General features: G+C 42.5%; 1 protein-coding gene across 2 annotated transcripts in view; it reads left to right on the top strand.

Moving 5' to 3' along the window:
* The window catches only part of LOC122985721 (rabphilin-3A-like), a 32,304-nt gene extending 18,175 nt beyond the window's left edge, over positions 1-14,129 (top strand). Inside the window, exons 4-9 of one of the 2 annotated variants that reach the window (XR_006404176.1) lie at positions 178-439; positions 1,838-2,007; positions 2,345-2,459; positions 3,137-3,336; positions 4,357-4,581; positions 4,841-14,129. Coding sequence is in view for 1 of the 2 variants with exons in the window: in XM_044356579.1 (XP_044212514.1) it covers positions 178-439; positions 1,838-2,007; positions 2,345-2,459; positions 3,137-3,336; positions 4,357-4,461 (852 nt within the window). In the remaining variant the exon portion in view is untranslated. Of the gene's footprint in view, positions 1-177; positions 440-1,837; positions 2,008-2,344; positions 2,460-3,136; positions 3,337-4,356 lie in introns of both variants that reach the window. The other variant, XM_044356579.1, reaches the window with a different exon arrangement.
* Positions 14,130-16,456: the final 2,327 nt, after the last annotated feature.

Genomic DNA, 16,456 nt, shown 5'->3' with positions numbered 1-16,456 from the left:
GCCGTGATAGAAATGCAGTTCCAAAATCCCCTCCCTTCACAGCTTCTCTCAGTCAAGGTCTGTGTGCACGTGCATATGTCAGAGAGAGTGTGTGCCCTTGGATTTAACTTTTCTGTCTGAGTGGCTGCTGCTGCTGCATGTGTTTATATTTATATGACTGCGTTTGTGGCCCTGCAGCTGTCTCCAGGTTCAGAGGATGATGAAGGGCCCATCAGTGAGAAGCTGGGTCGGATCCAGTTCAGCATAGGCTACAGCTTTCAGAACACAACCCTCACTGTCAAAGTTCTCAGGGGCCAGGAGCTCCCAGCCAAGGACTTCTCTGGCACCTCAGACCCCTTCGTCAAAATCTACCTGCTGCCCGACAAGAAACACAAGCTGGAGACCAAGGTCAAGAGGAAGAACCTCAATCCCCACTGGAATGAAACCTTCCTGTTTGAGGGTCTGTGTTATTTCCTCTCAGATGCTTATCAAAGAGCTGTTTCAGTTGTTATGACACATTTTTTACATTGCATTTTGTTAAGCTGCCCAAGAGGGGGGTCTCTTCTCGTCTGACTTTAATCTGGAATTTCTGATCCCCAGTTTTCTGCTAATTCTTTAACACAGAGCGCAGCCAATTTCTGTTTTTAGCCACACTAGCAGCTCCAGGGATTACATGCATGTTGTCGTCCAGACTGAAACATCTCATGGATCGGATGGATTGCTGTGACATTTTGTACAGACATTCATGGTGCCCAGATGATATATCCTAATCATCCCCTGATTTGACCTGTATCACCATCACAAGGGTGGCATTTGTGGTAGTATTGGATTGACTGTCATGTGGTTTGTTTCAGTGAGCCCTTAACATTTTATCTGGCGCCATCATCAGGTCAAAAATTCACTTTGTCTAATAGTTTGACCAAATACCTGCAAAACTGATGACATTCCCATCAGCCTCAGCTGTAAATTGTGTTTAATGCTAATCAGCAAATGTTAGCATGCTAACATGCTAAACGAAAGTGGTGAGCATGCTAACATCAGCATGTTGTCATTGTGAATATGTTAGCATGTTAACATTAGCATTTTGCATTTTTCAGCCTGTAGCTGAGAGCAGCTACCTTGCTTGTGGTCCTCATTACTAGAACTTTGTTTAAGATTATAATTATATTTTTTAAATGTATTATTATCTTTGTGTTAGAATGAAGTGTTGCTGAACTGCATATTGAAAATGAAAGTCTAGTCACAAACAAGTACTGAATACTGCTAAATATTCATGGCAATGACAAAGAGTTGTTTCTCAAAACAAAATGAGCATTGTGGATGTTGTGTGAAAATTCACAAAGGTGTGAAATTGAAGCTAAACTTTTGAATTGATAAAACCTTGAGCTTAAGAAGCTGTTTTGTTAGAAAATAATCTTCTTGAGTGCTGCAAACCACAGATGTTTAGTAGCAGCGGTGCAGAGAGCAGTGAAGTGTCTCGACCCGATCTGAATTTGTTTCATTATGACCATTGTGTTTGGATGACGGTGCAGAGGTAAAATAGCCAATATAACATTCAGATGGCTCAAACATTTGCCAAAATTAGAACAATAGCCGGTGCTCTTGAAAAATGAATGAGATAGGTCTTTGTGACTAGAGTATTATGATCCCTCTCAGTCATTTGAGAGAGTGTTGGCTGGTCCTGCAGTTTTTAAAATGCACTTTGGCCTTTGCCAAATTCATCCCTGTTAGCACTGTGTAGATAATAGGTTTTTTACTGCCCTTTCTGCACTGTCAAGACTATGTGTCTTACCCTCTCAGTGTTGCTGTGTAACATGCCTTTCCTCAGCTCAGTGTTTTCTTTTTGTCTCTGTTTCAGGCTTCCCTTATGAAAAGGTTAGGGAGCGCACTCTTTACCTTCAGGTGTTGGACTACGACCGCTTCAGCAGGAATGACCCCATTGGAGAGGTGTCAATCCCCCTTAACAAGGTGGAACTGGGCCAGATAAAGACTTTCTGGAAGGAGCTCAAGCCCTGCAGTGATGGCAGTGTAAGAAAGGGAGGGACGGCCATCGGGGCGAATGATGACAAATCCAGTGTTTTTATTCAGATGTTGTTATTACAGTTTTATTAAGTCAAATGCGATGCCATTTGTTGACTACTTTCAGCATGTTAGCTTGATTGACGTGATATAAGGGTGAGCAATGGGCTCAGTTAAGCCAGTCTGGTCACTTGGCACAAGAGGTTAGAGCAGAGAGGGCAGTGATGTAAGATTACATAACAAGCTAGTGAGTAATCTGGAGTTTGATATTGCCTGATGAAATCTGATATTAGACCAGATGATTCATTCTCCATTGTGTTCGTGTGTGTGTGTGTGTGTTCCTCAGGGGAGACGAGGAGACCTGCTGGTGTCTCTCTGCTATAATCCCACTGCCAACATCATCACTGTGAACATCATCAAAGCGCGCAATCTCAAAGCCATGGATATCGGGGGCACCTCAGGTAGAGATTCCTCATTGTTTGCTTAGTCTTCTCTCTCTCTAACCCTTGCTCACCAGTCAGAAGCCACCCCTCATGACTTTGGAGGCCCTGTGGCTTCACACACAGCTCTGTTTTCAAACATTTACTGACCTGTCCGTGCAGAGGACAGTTGCCGTCTGGCTCCCGAGCTGGGTCGCGTCATAGATAGCTGCGGCGGCAAGGTGACATCACATCAAGCATCTCTCCCTTGCCCTCCCTCTCTTTCCTTTTCTCTCTCTTCCTGTATATCTATGAGGATCTTCAGCCTCCCAGCTAAATCTGTGTCAGCTCAGTCTGGTGCTAGTTTTTAAAAGTATCAGGTCTCACTGTGAAAAGCTTTCTGTGGCATATTTTTGTAAATTTACTGCTTCCTGGAGTAGTGGGAGTGGTGTCTGTTAGTATCACAGAATATGAAAATGCTCCAGAATTGGTAGTACAAATCCCAGGCCCTATTTCCATAAATACTTCCTCATTTGTATGTTTCCTAGCTCAGGGGATAAGTTGACCTTGAGCTCAAACTAAGTATCTGCTTCCCTGCTGCCTCCTCTGACTTTAACAATTAAGAGGGTAATTGCAAACCTGACCCCAAAAATCACCTTCCTTGGGCATCTTCGTCCTGGCTCACATATAAACTGCTGCACTCTGTGCCCACATTGCAGATCCCTACGTTAAGGTGTGGCTGATGCACAAGGACAAGCGTGTAGAGAAGAAGAAGACAGTGACGATGAAGCGCTGTCTGAACCCCGTCTTCAATGAGTCGTTCCCCTTTGACGTGCCCGCCCATGTGCTGAGGGAGACCACCATCATCATCACCGTCATGGACAAGGACAGGCTCAGCCGCAACGACGTTATCGGCAAGGTAACGTCTGACAGGACTCTTTGTTGTTGTTGCCCTTGGTTACAACATATAAGACCCTCTCAGGCATGCATGCTGCAAATGTCCGGCTAACTAGTTTTCAGTAGTAAAGTCAATGGGCATGTCAGAGCCAAGTATATTATTATATGTGATCATAGGTTACATTAGAAAAATACTTGTTAAGAAGTGGAACATCCACTTAGCTAAGGTGCTAACGTTAGTATCAGAGTTAAGAGTAATAATTGTGGTCCTGTCTTGCTCTTTATTTGGTTTAAGGAAGTTGACACTCTGTGGCAGCAGCTACTGCCACACTTGCATGAAACATTTGCCAAACTCATCAATTATTTCTCATCCTTAAAGTGCTTGTACTTGTAAAACCAAAGCATAAACTGTCTAAAAATACAAACATTAATGCTCCACTGGAAGTATTTTTTGTTGTAAGCATCCAAACCAACCAGGTGTTATTTTAAAATTAATAACATTTTAATTACATTTTTCAATGTGGCCTCTCTATTGCTATGTCTTATAAATGATAACTGACTATAGCTGACTTTCTGTTACATGTAGCTTTAGCCGTGGTTTTTTTTAGCATTATATCATGTGTGCAGCCATCACGTGAATATTTAAGACCCTTTTACAGTAAGTAAGGAGGGCAGCTTACTTAACAGCCAATTAAGGCTTCAACGGCATAATACGTTTTAAAATCCATTAAATCAAATCAATTGAATCAAATTTATTTATAAAGCACATTTAAAAACAACGGTTGACCAAAGTGCTGTACAATGATGATAACAAAGGCCATGAAAAACACAATAAAGACACAAAGGCCGGTCTAACAGACAAAGAGACATTTCTTGGTTTTAACACAACGAGTTATTGTGCAAACATTGTGTCTCTTTCTGTAAAGGTCCTGTCATGACTGAATGATGTCGGGAATATTGTTGTAAAACCCACCCATGTCTGATTGACAAAAGGTCATCACTTTAACAGAGAATCATCCCTTCTCTTGCTCTCTTCTCTCAGATCTACCTATCATGGAAGAGTGGACCAGCGGAGGTGAAGCACTGGAAAGACATGCTTGCTCGGCCGCGTACTAACGTCGCCCAGTGGCACGCTCTCAAGGCCTGATCGCACCTCCCAGCTTCCTCCATGGCCCCTTCCTGTCTCCTATCTTCCCCCCGTCCCTCCCCTCCTCCCACTCCCGTCCTTATGCACAAGACTGACTTGCTGCCAGGCTGTGAAACACGGGTACAATTAGCCATCTGCTCTCTTAAACCTTTAAACTCTTTTTCTCTTTTCTTTCAAAATCTCTATCCCTCTCCAACTCTTCATTCTTCTTCTGTTCCTCCTCTCATACGGCTGTGTCTTAATTTCAGTGTCTTACCACTTTGCCAATGGTCCCCCTGTTTCTGACTGTCTGTATGTCTGTCTGTCCTTATGCACTTTGCCTGTGGAGGTCTGATATTCTGTTTCTTTGTCGACCCCTTGGTTCTGAACTGCACTGCAGCCCCTGACCCATCGAAGGTGCCAGTCCCGTGGGATCACAGAGAATCTTAAGTAATGATCTAATCTCATATAATCCTATTGTATGACTATTCCAGGTACACAATACTATACAGTATGTACTATATGTACATAAACATTAATATATTAGGCATATAGATTGGCAGAACTCCCCTATACACATGACTAATATACAGTATGTTATCCATAGCCAGTCTGCTGTTACCCATCTCTCCTGTCTCTTCATTTGTTGGCGCTTCCTTGTCATCTGTCTCAAGTGTACTATATTCTCTCCCCCATGTCAGTCCTCCCTCCTTTTACTCAAAAGTAGTTTAATGTTCAGCTGAAGTTGTCGAAAGCAATCAATACTCTTCGTGTTCGTGATGAAACCAGCTGAACTCAAGATGGAATTGTTGATACTGCTGTGTCTCCCTCCCTCCTCTTTTTTTTTCTTCTCTGGACTCTTCTCTCTTTCATTTTCTCCTTATTGTTCCCTCTTTCTCTTCCTCTGGCACAATATTAGTGAACCCCCCCCCCTGCCTTTCTGGACCCCGCCCCTTGTCGTCTGTGTGCTGTGGGTGCTGTGCTGTAGCTCCAACAAAAATAGAGATTAAAAAATATATATATATAAACTGAACTTTCCGAAGCTGGGAAAGCAGGAACACAATAAACTCATGAAATGGATCGCTCCTGATTTTTCCAGACAAAAAGCCCTGACATGGAGAGAGAAAAAAGAAGATGAAAAAAAAACAAAAAAACCCCACAACAAATCCCCCGTGATACGATGATGTCATTTTTCACAGCATCACCAACTGAGGAAACCAATTTAAAATCTTCTTCCAATGTTAAGATGAAAACAGAACCAAAAAGCAAAGTTTGTGCTGTTTGTGCACACTTCTGTCTGTTTATTGATGCTCTGAATTCTTCGTACTGCCCTGTGCTTTTGTTTTGCCCTGTTGATGGAGGTTGATCTCCAAAAATTGCTCGACCTTTCCACCAGACTGTGTGGTGTGCTGTGTTAAAGTGTGCCTGTTGCTGTGTGTATGTATGTGTGTGTGTGTGTGTGTGTGTGTGTGTGTGTGTGTGTGTGTGTGTGTGTGTGTGTGTGTGTGTGTGTGTGTGCATGTTCACAGGAGCAACACAATTCTGACTCGGCAGAAATATTCTTCTCTTTTCTCTTTCTCATCTTGCGCTCTTCTTGCTCTTCTTACTGCCATTGTTTCCCCATCCTCCTTTACTGCCCTGACTTCTGAACGAGGGTACGGGGAAGTTCTATCTGCACTTTTTGAAAATGTAATAACAATAATGATGATGATAGTTTTGATGATGATTATAGTACTGATGAAAATTAAGGGAGGAGTATCTGGAAGGGTGAGCAGCAGTTGGGGAGAGGCTACGTCTGCTCTGTGATTTCAGGGTTTGGAGATGAAGGAGAGGACACAGAGGATGGATGTAGGGCTCTCATCCTCCTCTTTTTGTTCCTCTTATTTTTCCCAACGTACCTGTGTACACGTATGTGTGTGTATGATTCCTGGTGGCAGGCTGCTAATGTCTGAAATGTCAGGTCGGGACGGAGAGATCGCACAGACGTCTACTCTTTCTCAGTGTATTCTCTACTGTAACTGTCTGTCTGTGTTTTGACATTCATAAAATCCCGTGAAGCGTAATCCTGTCAATTAGTCAGGATTTTTTACTGCCGCAGCTTAGTTTTTACTTCTAAATTAGGATCCACCTAGTTCCTCTAAATGAGGAAACATCTCTGCTTATGTCAATACAGCTTCCTAATACTGGCCCGTCAAAATCTGTGCACTCCACAGTGCATTTTTTTTTCCATTATCATGCAATAATTTGTTAGTGTCTCACACTTTTTACACTTAATTTGATTTAAGCTAACATGTTCACCACAAGAGAAATTGAAGAAATGTGTAATTGTGGCTCAATCTGCACCAGGTTAGTCCTCGTCTTGTTTCTCTCTAAGCCAGTCTGGGCAGCACACTGTGCTGTTAGTGTGTTCTGGGCAGTGTGTTTCATGTGAGACTCGGTGCTGGCTGCTGCGATGCGCTGATCCAGTCCAGCACCCTTCAGAACAATTGGCCAACCGTGGAACAGGGCCCACTGTTTTGACAGCCACTGCCTGCAGTGTCACAGCACATTACACTCCCATTAGGTGGTCAGAAAAGAGCAATATCTCCTTCTTTGGACCTGGGAAACACACTATTTTCAGAGATAATTTTAGCTAAGAATAATACAAATCACGGAGTGCTCTCATTAATAACCATGAAAATGATGGACGGGGATAAAGGGTCGTCAGCGAAAACGAAGAAAATAATCAGTAGGCGACCGCTGCTGGAGCTGTGATTTCCAAACGTGGTTTGAATATACAGGTGTGCAGGTGATGAGTCAACACAATACCTCTGCCATTACCTTTCGCCAAGATTACACGTTGCTCAAGGAGTGATAAATTACCATGCTACAGTGGTTTACAAAGCTTAGTCATCAGAGACCCTGTAAACTGGGGAATATGGCATTATTTTTAGTAACATGAGACACAGTGTGATGCCTCTGAGGCAGAAAGGCTACAGGGTTGGGCTTTCAAAACTTACAGTACACCACTGAGTGCTTTTATTTCCTTAAATGCAAATCCAATTTATTCTTGATATCCATTTTAAAGGACATCAGCCTTTGGACTGTCATCAAATAATTAACCAGTAAAACTTGAATACACCCTTAGGACAAAGACAGAAGGTTACTGACATAGTGAAACGCTGCCAACAATTCTGAGTAACCTCCGTGGTGTAGATCTGATAGGAAAATGTGTGTTAATGTATTGTAGGAAACAAAATGTACCCACAAGAGAATATTTACTCTAACATATCTAGTTTAAACCAAGGGACTATTCATGCTCAAGGTCACAAAGTTAAAAATGTCAAGAAAATAATTATTCAGATTGTAATATCAGCTGCAGTTTCATAAGTTTCAACATAATAAGTTGTTTACTTTAGGAAACACAGTGAATCAAAACATATAATTCATGACAGAGTATCCAGAAAGTTGCACACTCCATAAAATAACCAAAAGTCCCAAACATTATGTTCTCTCATTGCCAGCAGTCAAACAGCAGCACCATTAAAATGGATTGTAAGCTCAGAGCCAAACAGTATAAAGGAGAAAGCAATTTCCAAATCCCAGTTTTATTATACTGCCACCTGTCTCACACCTCCAAAACTTATTGGGTTTTTTTGGCACCAACCCTGTCTGCAATGACCTTCAACAATCCTGAGCTCATGAATACAGCATGGCAGGGTTGCAGATGCTCCCAGTCAAGAGTTTTTCCAGCCCACTCCACTCAGAGTAGTTGTTCTCTTTGTGTACTGGCTCAGCGCTGTCTTCCATCATTGCTGCATTCCCTGGCAGAGCCAACTGGTAGCTGCAGGTGTGGATAATTACTGTTTGATCACAAAGGTTTAATTCAAGACGACAGACACGGCCAACACTGCCCACAACTTTGCCACAGAATAAAAGCTTTTATAACTGACTTTTTATTTATGCAAATTACATTTTTGCCTAGTTTATTTTATATTTATTTGTTTACTGTTCACTCTGAAGGCTATTGGAACACTTTTTAATGAAGATTTTCAAGTTTTCTGCAAAATTCTTTAACATTAAACCAATGAGTATTTTTAGCTACACTAGTGGCACAGCAAGGACTTGCAGGCATGGTGATGTCTGTCTGTCGGACGGTCAGTCTACCACTTTGGTCGATTGAAATAGCTAAACAACCAATGGATGGATTGTCTTGAGTAAGTACAGATATCCATGGCGCCCAGACGATGAATCCTACTGACTTTGGTGATCCCCTGACCTTTTCTCTAGCGCCCCCAGCAGGTCAAAGTTTTCACTTATCTAGTGAACGTTCCCTACATACACTGGATGGATTGGTCCCAGAATTGGTTTCCAGAATATGTATCCCTGTGAGTTTGGTGATCTCCTTAACTTTCCTCTACCAAAACCATGAGGTTCTCATTTATGGCTTTGAGTTGAATGTCTCAACAATTATTGGATGGATTGTGAAGAAATTTGGTACAAATATTCATGATATCTAGAGGATAAATTGTAGCAACTTTGATTGGGTCAAAACTTAAACTTGTCCACTACTACTGTATGATTTGTGACCTAATACCTGCAAAACTAATGACCCTTTCCCATGCTAACATGCTAAACTAAGATGGTGAATGTGGTAAACATGTTATTATAGCATTGTTAGAATGCTTACATTAGCATTTAGCAGCGTCACAGAGTTATGACCATGGCTGTAGAGCTTTAGTCTCATTTCATACCTGCTGAAACAGAAATGCATGCATTGGCTCGGTCATGTAGTGCGAATGGATGATGGCCGGTCTCCTCTACACAGAATTAGTACAGGGAAAACTTCCCACAGTCAGATCCTAACTGCGCTACAAAGATGTCTGCAAGAGAGACCTGAAAGCCTTGAGAGTCGACCTAAACACCTGGGAAGCCATAGCCTCAGATTGAACAGCTTGGAGACAGATGGTGCAGAAAGGCCTCTCCATGTTTGAAGAGACACTTGCCCAGCAGTCTGAGGCAAAGAGACTAAGGAGAAAGGCCAAAAACCAGACGGACAGATCAGAATCAAGCTTCACTTGTGCCCAGTGTGGGAGGGACTGTCACTCCCATATTGGCATGTCCGGCCACACCCAACGCTGCACCAGAATCACCGTCCATAGTGCAACTCCGTAGTCTTCCAAGACTGACAGATGCCTACGACTACTATCAGTCTGTACAGTTGGATATAGTGACGGAGAAGATCCATCTCCTGGACTCATGTCTTCTCTGAGATGTTTATTCATAGGTGTGTCCCCCCAAATTCATCATTGTCACCAGCAGCCTTCAGTTCTCTGTTTACTTTGTAAATAACTGGAAGCTTTATTGGCTGAAGAGGTCACACCTGTTTGCTAAGGGATTAGCAAGATATTCCTCTGAGCCTGATGATATTGTTTGTCCTTGTCATACTCTCAGCCCCTTCCTTATTCTTCGACACTTTTCCTTGATGGATATGGCTTTCTTGAGATGAGCGTCAATGACTCACTCTGTTGGAAAGGTGCCTGCTTTGCTGTAGTTTGTGCAATATTAAATTAAGAGTACACTGTGCTTTATGTCTTGGAGAACTTTAGGTGTGCGTGTGGATTAAAATCAGGCTGTAGTAATCTCATCCTAGAGGGACTGCAGTTGATGTTTTATTCTGCTGAATCATATTATGATGGCTGAGTCAGCCCAGAAGTCTGCTGGGTCACCTTTGTCATTTGTCCAGTCAGTCCCTGCGTGAGTCTCGCCCTGCACAGACAGACCTTGCCTCCCCGAACTCACCCTTTCAATTGTTTTAAGCATTTGGTGAAAACCAATGTGACTTCTCCCAATCAGGGTTCAAGTAAGCATTATTTGAATGGTAACAAAATTAATATGAAAAACAATAATGAGTAATAATATCTTTTTTCTTTTTTGTTCACATTTGACTGTTGGTCAGTGTGTATGTATGTGTGTGCTTGGTGTTCTTGTGTTGGGTTTATTTCTTTACAAAAACGTGATAAGAAAAATCCTTCTGTTTTTGAAAACTTTATGTAAATATCGTTGGTGAAAATTAACATTTGTTGTACGCCGAGTTTTCATTTGTCACTTGAACTGATGAAGAAAACAATGATATTCATGATAACAGTGGTGATGTTGATGATGCTGAAGCTGATTATACCTGCCCTTCTTGAATAAGGGCTTTTGATGTCCGCTGTATTTTTGTTGGAGGTGTCGTGAGGTCGGAGCAAGAGAAACAAAAGGAAGGAGTGATACCCAACACATCCCAGGCCCACTGTAGCAACACTGCCATATACCTTTACCCCAACCCCCTCCCCCACACACCTCCAGGAAATAGACTGAGTGACACGTGGCGCAAACCCATTGTAGCCTGTGCTACTTCTGCCATAAAACATTCTTTGTATTTTTATTACAAACATCAAAAACAGAGAGCTCCCTGGCTGTGTGAGACGACTGCTCACCTCCCTGTGGAGTCACTCTGCCCGCTCGCTTGGCATTACATCTCGCCCTGTCTGCTTATAGGCTTGGGGATTTACTGTAATGCCATTGTGTTAGACGGGATTGGCCTTGTACTGACACTGATGATGCCTTCCTCATTGAATTTGGAGTCATTATTGCTCTGCGGGAGGCCATGCTGTGTATGGGGATGGGCATGTATGGAGGAGGGAGTAGATTCCAAAGGAAGGACGCACACCATCCATCTGTCTGACCCTGTAAAGACAAATTGAGTGCTTGTGATTCAGCCTCTTATTTGGGGTTAGACTCATGATGAAGCACAACTGACTGATGTGAACTCGCCACATGATAGTCTTGTCTCTTGCTTAGTCAGATATTTGTAAGAACTCTCAAACTCCAGAACATGCAGCAAGAAAAACCAGGGATTAGCCGCAGGAGCCAAACTGTAAACGCCCATATGGCAGACTTTGTGGAAATAAGGGTTCTTAATCATTCAAAAAAATGTCAGGGAGAACAAGATTGATCTTTCCAAATGTTCAAAATGTGCCCTGTGCCTTTTTTGACAGCCCACTGCTGCATCCCAAAAATAAAACAGACAGGGCTGCAGTCCAGTTATTTTCACTGCAGGTGTCTGTACGCCCACTTCCCTAATTTTCCATATGCCATAGCCTTATGTATCTGTCTGGGCCTGTGCACAGTGCAGGGATGGAGCTTATCAGGTTTGTATTACTTTTAGGACTGTCTCCGCCACAGACATGATACGGTACAGCAGATACTCCCAGCAGCCGTCTGCAGGAAGGACAGTGGATACAGTCCTGCCTTCGTTTGTAATACCATCCTTTAGAGGGAGTCCCATAGGGAACCAGAAAACACACACACACACACAATCTGTCGTTTATCGATGCACTGAAAATAAATTTTGCCTATTTTCCCTAAATCCAGATTCTTCAGAATACTTTTCTTTCCTTGCTGGTTGATAAACGACTTGTAAATAGACTTTGTGATTTAGTTAGAGCAGCCTCTAACTCCTGCCATAATATGGACTTTTCCGATCAGGTAGGTAATAAGCAATACACTTAATTGATCTAATGCCATACACTGAAATATTACTTACCTAGTCTGATGGCAACTCCTTCGCATTAGGGATGTCGAGGGTAACACTCCTGTTTCTTCACCTCCTTTCTCAACTTGCCATGGCTCACCTCTTCAACAAAGAGTGCTCTAACTTAAAACACACAATTGTGATGTGTACAATCTAATTTAATGTATTTATTTATGTATTTTTGCCAACTTTGTATAGTGTATAAATATCTATAAATATATGAAAAATGACAGTACTGTATAGATTTTAGCTGCCTGGTAAGGTTAATAGTATATACTTGGTAGACTAAAAGAAAAAGCGTAGAGCTGTTCAAAAGCCAGTTATTGAGAAAATGCTTTCTGTAAAACCTGGTGCCACTGGCTCTTTTTATATTCTAGGTTTTGTTTCTGGTTTATTTTTTTATTATAGCCAGTGGGATCCAAAGTGTGTGTTGTTCTTCTTTTCGTCCGTTTGTTTGTTAATTGGTTCGTTTGTTGTTTTTTCCTCGGCAAGACACAGCGAGGTTCTGGCAGCCAGGAGAGTGCAGTGGAACGCAGACTGGGACCCTGTGCTGTAGTGTGTGTGTGTGTGTTAGGTGTGTGTCCGTCCATGGTAGTGCTAGTGCTCTCTGTGCAGTGCCTCCCTCCCTCGTCCCTCCTCCCTCTCTCTGATGTAGTTTGTCATGTGACGCAGTGTGTGTTAAGGTGCAGGATGACTGTGTTAGCTGAAGCTGGCAGATGCCCTCTCTCTCTCTCTCTGTCTCTCTCTCTTTCTCCACGTGTCCACTCTGCTTCTTCATTACAACGCTTCATTTTAATCCTCCACCAAGTATAGATTTCCACTTCCTCCGCTCGATTGTTCATTTACTCTCCCATTCAGCTGGTAATGCATACACCACCAGAGTCTAATTTCCTAGTAATCCATGCTTCCTCATCTATCCGTGATTCTTTGTCCATTAGCAGCTCTCATTCTTCACCCACCACATTACTGTAGAGCACCTTGTTTTTCCTTTCCTCTGTGGACCTGAGAATGATTTAGCACAAAAAAAGAGAGGAGCCACACACCTCATCCCTGGTCATGTTTTTTCTCATTATGGTTCGACCTCTGAGATGGAGGCTTATCCTCCTCTCTATACCAACAGAGAGGAGAAGGGCAGCTGTCAACACAGCGCGCACAAACACAAAGCAGCCATATTCAGAAAGTCAAGCACAGACCTGTGATTCTAATCTATGTTGTGGTGGCTTCACTGCCACCCCGTTTGTAGCAAGAGCAAAGAGAATAGCCTTAAAGATCGGACCAACTACACAAAAAAGTAGTGGGATGTGTGCATTTGTAGTGGACAATTATTACCTTCCCTTTCCCACACCAAATTTATTACTCAGTATTCCGATGTGTTGCTTGGTTGCTCTGTACATATCTGTGTAGTACTTCTGTTGATGTCCCTGTGTTAGGATAGTGACGGGTTCTTACTGGGCTGCCTCCACAGACGTCCTCTCCCTCCTGCTCCGTCTCATTTCCTCAAACTTAAAACTTCAAACATTCCATCTAAATCTCAAGTGAGCGACATTTTAAAAGATGATTAGATTTTTTCACGTAGGCTGGGAGTAAAACTGCAGAGGGACTGAAGCACAGACAATTCCACTGGAGCCATGATAATAACCAAGACGTCTTGTCTGTGTTCACGTCACTCTGAGAAAATCAAACCCACAACTGACAGCACACTCACATGAGCCTCGCTTCTCCTCCATACCCGCCCCCGCGCTGATCTCACCTGGCAGCCCCCCCCCCCCCCTCAAGAGGTCACTGGGTCACCGACTGGCTTGAGGAGCCACTGACCTCCTGGGGGGATGAACCAGGTGAGTCAGGTGAGGAGGTGGGAGAGCCCAGGGAGGCAGAGAGGCCTGTTGCTGTGCGTCGCATCCTAGGTGAGAAGGGAAGGGACTGAGGGCGTCTTGAGGTCACACCCAGTAGCACTTTGGTTTTGCGTTCCATGTTTTTTTAGCCTCTCCTGTTTTTTGGCCGAGCGGACTGTGATCTTACTGTTTGATTTTCTCGTTCTCCTCCACCCATCAGTGTTACAGAGTGTGTTGGGTGGATGGAGCCATGGAGCTGAGCTCTGATTTTGTTCCATATTAAAGAATCATTTTTACTACACCTGTGTCCAGAGACTCATTGGTCTTTCTTACTGGTTATATAAAGAGTGATAGCTACTATCACTGAAGTAGGGCTGCGACTAACCATTATTTTCATTATTGATTTATCTGCCCAAATACTTTGTTGAATAATCAGTTCATTTGATTTATAAAATGTCATAAAATTGTGAGAAAAAAATATTCTCATTTGCCACTATGTATGACAAAGAAATGTAAAGAGGGTTAGAGGGTTCAACCAATAAAGTTTGGACATTTTTCCTTTAAAAATGACACAAGGGATTATTTGATTATCACGTGTTTTCTGTTGGTCAGCTGATTGATTAATTGACTAATCATTTCAGCTTTACACTGTATGTTTACTGCTTAGACAAACATATGTGGACAACCATAAAACATCTCATTCCAAAACAATGGCCATTAATCTGCTGCGATAACAGCCCCCACTCTTGTGGGAAGGCTCTCCACAAGACTTTAGCCCCCACACTACAAGACCATTAGTGAAGCCTAGGCTGCAACAAATGATTATTTTCATTATAGATTAATTTTTTAAATATTTTCTCGATTAATTGATTAGTTGTTTGGTCCACAAAATGTCGATCAGTGTTTCCCAAAGCCCAAGAGGACATCCTAAAATGTTTTCTTCTGTCTCAACCAACAGTCCACACCTCAAAGATATTCAGTTTACTGTCACGAAACACTAAAGAAACCATAACATTCACATTTGAGAAGCTGAAATCAGAGAATTTTGACATTTGTTCCTTAAAAAAAAGATGATGATGATTAGTTGATCATCAAAATAGTTACTCAACTAATCGTTGCAGCTCTAGTGAGGTCCAACACTGATGTTATAAAGCTGGGCTCGCAGTCTGTGTTCTGATTAATCCCAAAGGTGTTGGATGGGGTTAAGGTCAGGTCTCTGTGCAGACCAGTCACGTTCTTCCACACACTTCCAAACAGGGAAAAAGATTTCTTCATGAACCTGGTCTGTTTGTGGGAACAGTGTCATGTTGAAATAGGAAAGGGCCTTCCCCAAACTGTTGCCACAATGTTGAAAGCACTCTGTCTTTCTAAAATATTGTATGTTGTAGCATTAAGATTTCCTATAGTTGAAACAAAGGCACTTAGCCCAAAAACATGTTAAAAAACAGTCCCAGAAGACCAAAAGTTGGAGGAGTGTCCACATACTTGTGGCCAAATTATGTGCCTTCTAATGGTTTTGTAACTTTTAATTTAAAAATTGGACACACATACGGGTACAGTGTAATTAAACTGCCAGATAAATAATTAGAAACTGTAATGACACCGTTCCGATTGAACATGTAGGCTACCATCATTTGCTGATTGAGACGGCAATTTGCAAAGGTTGTTTCTGCCTTTGAGAGCAATTAAACATGTATAGAGAAAAGCTTCTGCACTGAGCAACACATTAGTCAGCATGAAGGTAAATGAATCACGAAGCTACATGCTACACTTTGAAGGAATTTTTCATCCCAACGCTGAAGCTTAATTAGCTTCAGCATTGTTCATACAGTTTGGTTCACTTGACATTTTGCAGTCAGCTCAACAGCTGCGTGCGTGATTCAGGTTCAATCCATCAAACATATAATTGCATAAACATTCCAGACATTTCTTGCAACATCAGTGATAGTGGAATAGATTTTATCCCCCTCTGCTTATCGCAGTCTGCCTCCTTAGCATTACAGGCACCAAGGCGGGCTGCAACTCAAAATGGAAAAAGATGACAATGCAATTTACTCCAAACCGTCTGTGCCAGATTTGCCTATTAAGTACAGAAGTCAAAAAAGGAAGCAGGAAGGAGATAAGACTCAAAACAGTGAGGCGGTGAAGCAGAGAGAGCACCTCTGAGACCTGACACACAAAGAAGGGTCTTAGCGCCTGAGCTGTCTCTTTGTGTCTCCCCAAATATTAATTCCATAGTATTCTATGGCAGACATAGAAACAGGTTACTGAACTGAAAGAGAAACCGTCGAGATTCTCCTCCCAGAGCAGGAGAGTATCAGGAGCAGAGAGTTGGGCAGGAAACACAGACAAGCACTGAGCCAGCCAAGCTCCTGCAGACAGGGGCCGAGGTTTCGTCCCTCCCTGAACTACAACAGACGGCTGCAGGCGAGCCAAGCGCATCAACTCGACGGGAGACCCTTGCTTGCATCACCTTCGTCTATTTTTAGAACCACTGCACCCACCTTTTTTCATCTTTTTAAGCTCCCTCTGTATTCTAAGTGTTGTCTCAAGTGCAAACTGTTGCAGAACATGCAGATTTTTTTTCCTTTATATTCAGTATTTCTGCTACTTTGATCAAGAGGCT

The sequence above is a fragment of the Thunnus albacares genome, chromosome 7 (genome assembly GCF_914725855.1).
Source record: "Thunnus albacares chromosome 7, fThuAlb1.1, whole genome shotgun sequence".
NCBI lineage: Eukaryota > Metazoa > Chordata > Actinopteri > Scombriformes > Scombridae > Thunnus > Thunnus albacares.
The sequence above is the reverse complement of the archived record's forward strand: the minus strand, read 5'-3'. Positions and strand labels throughout refer to the sequence as shown.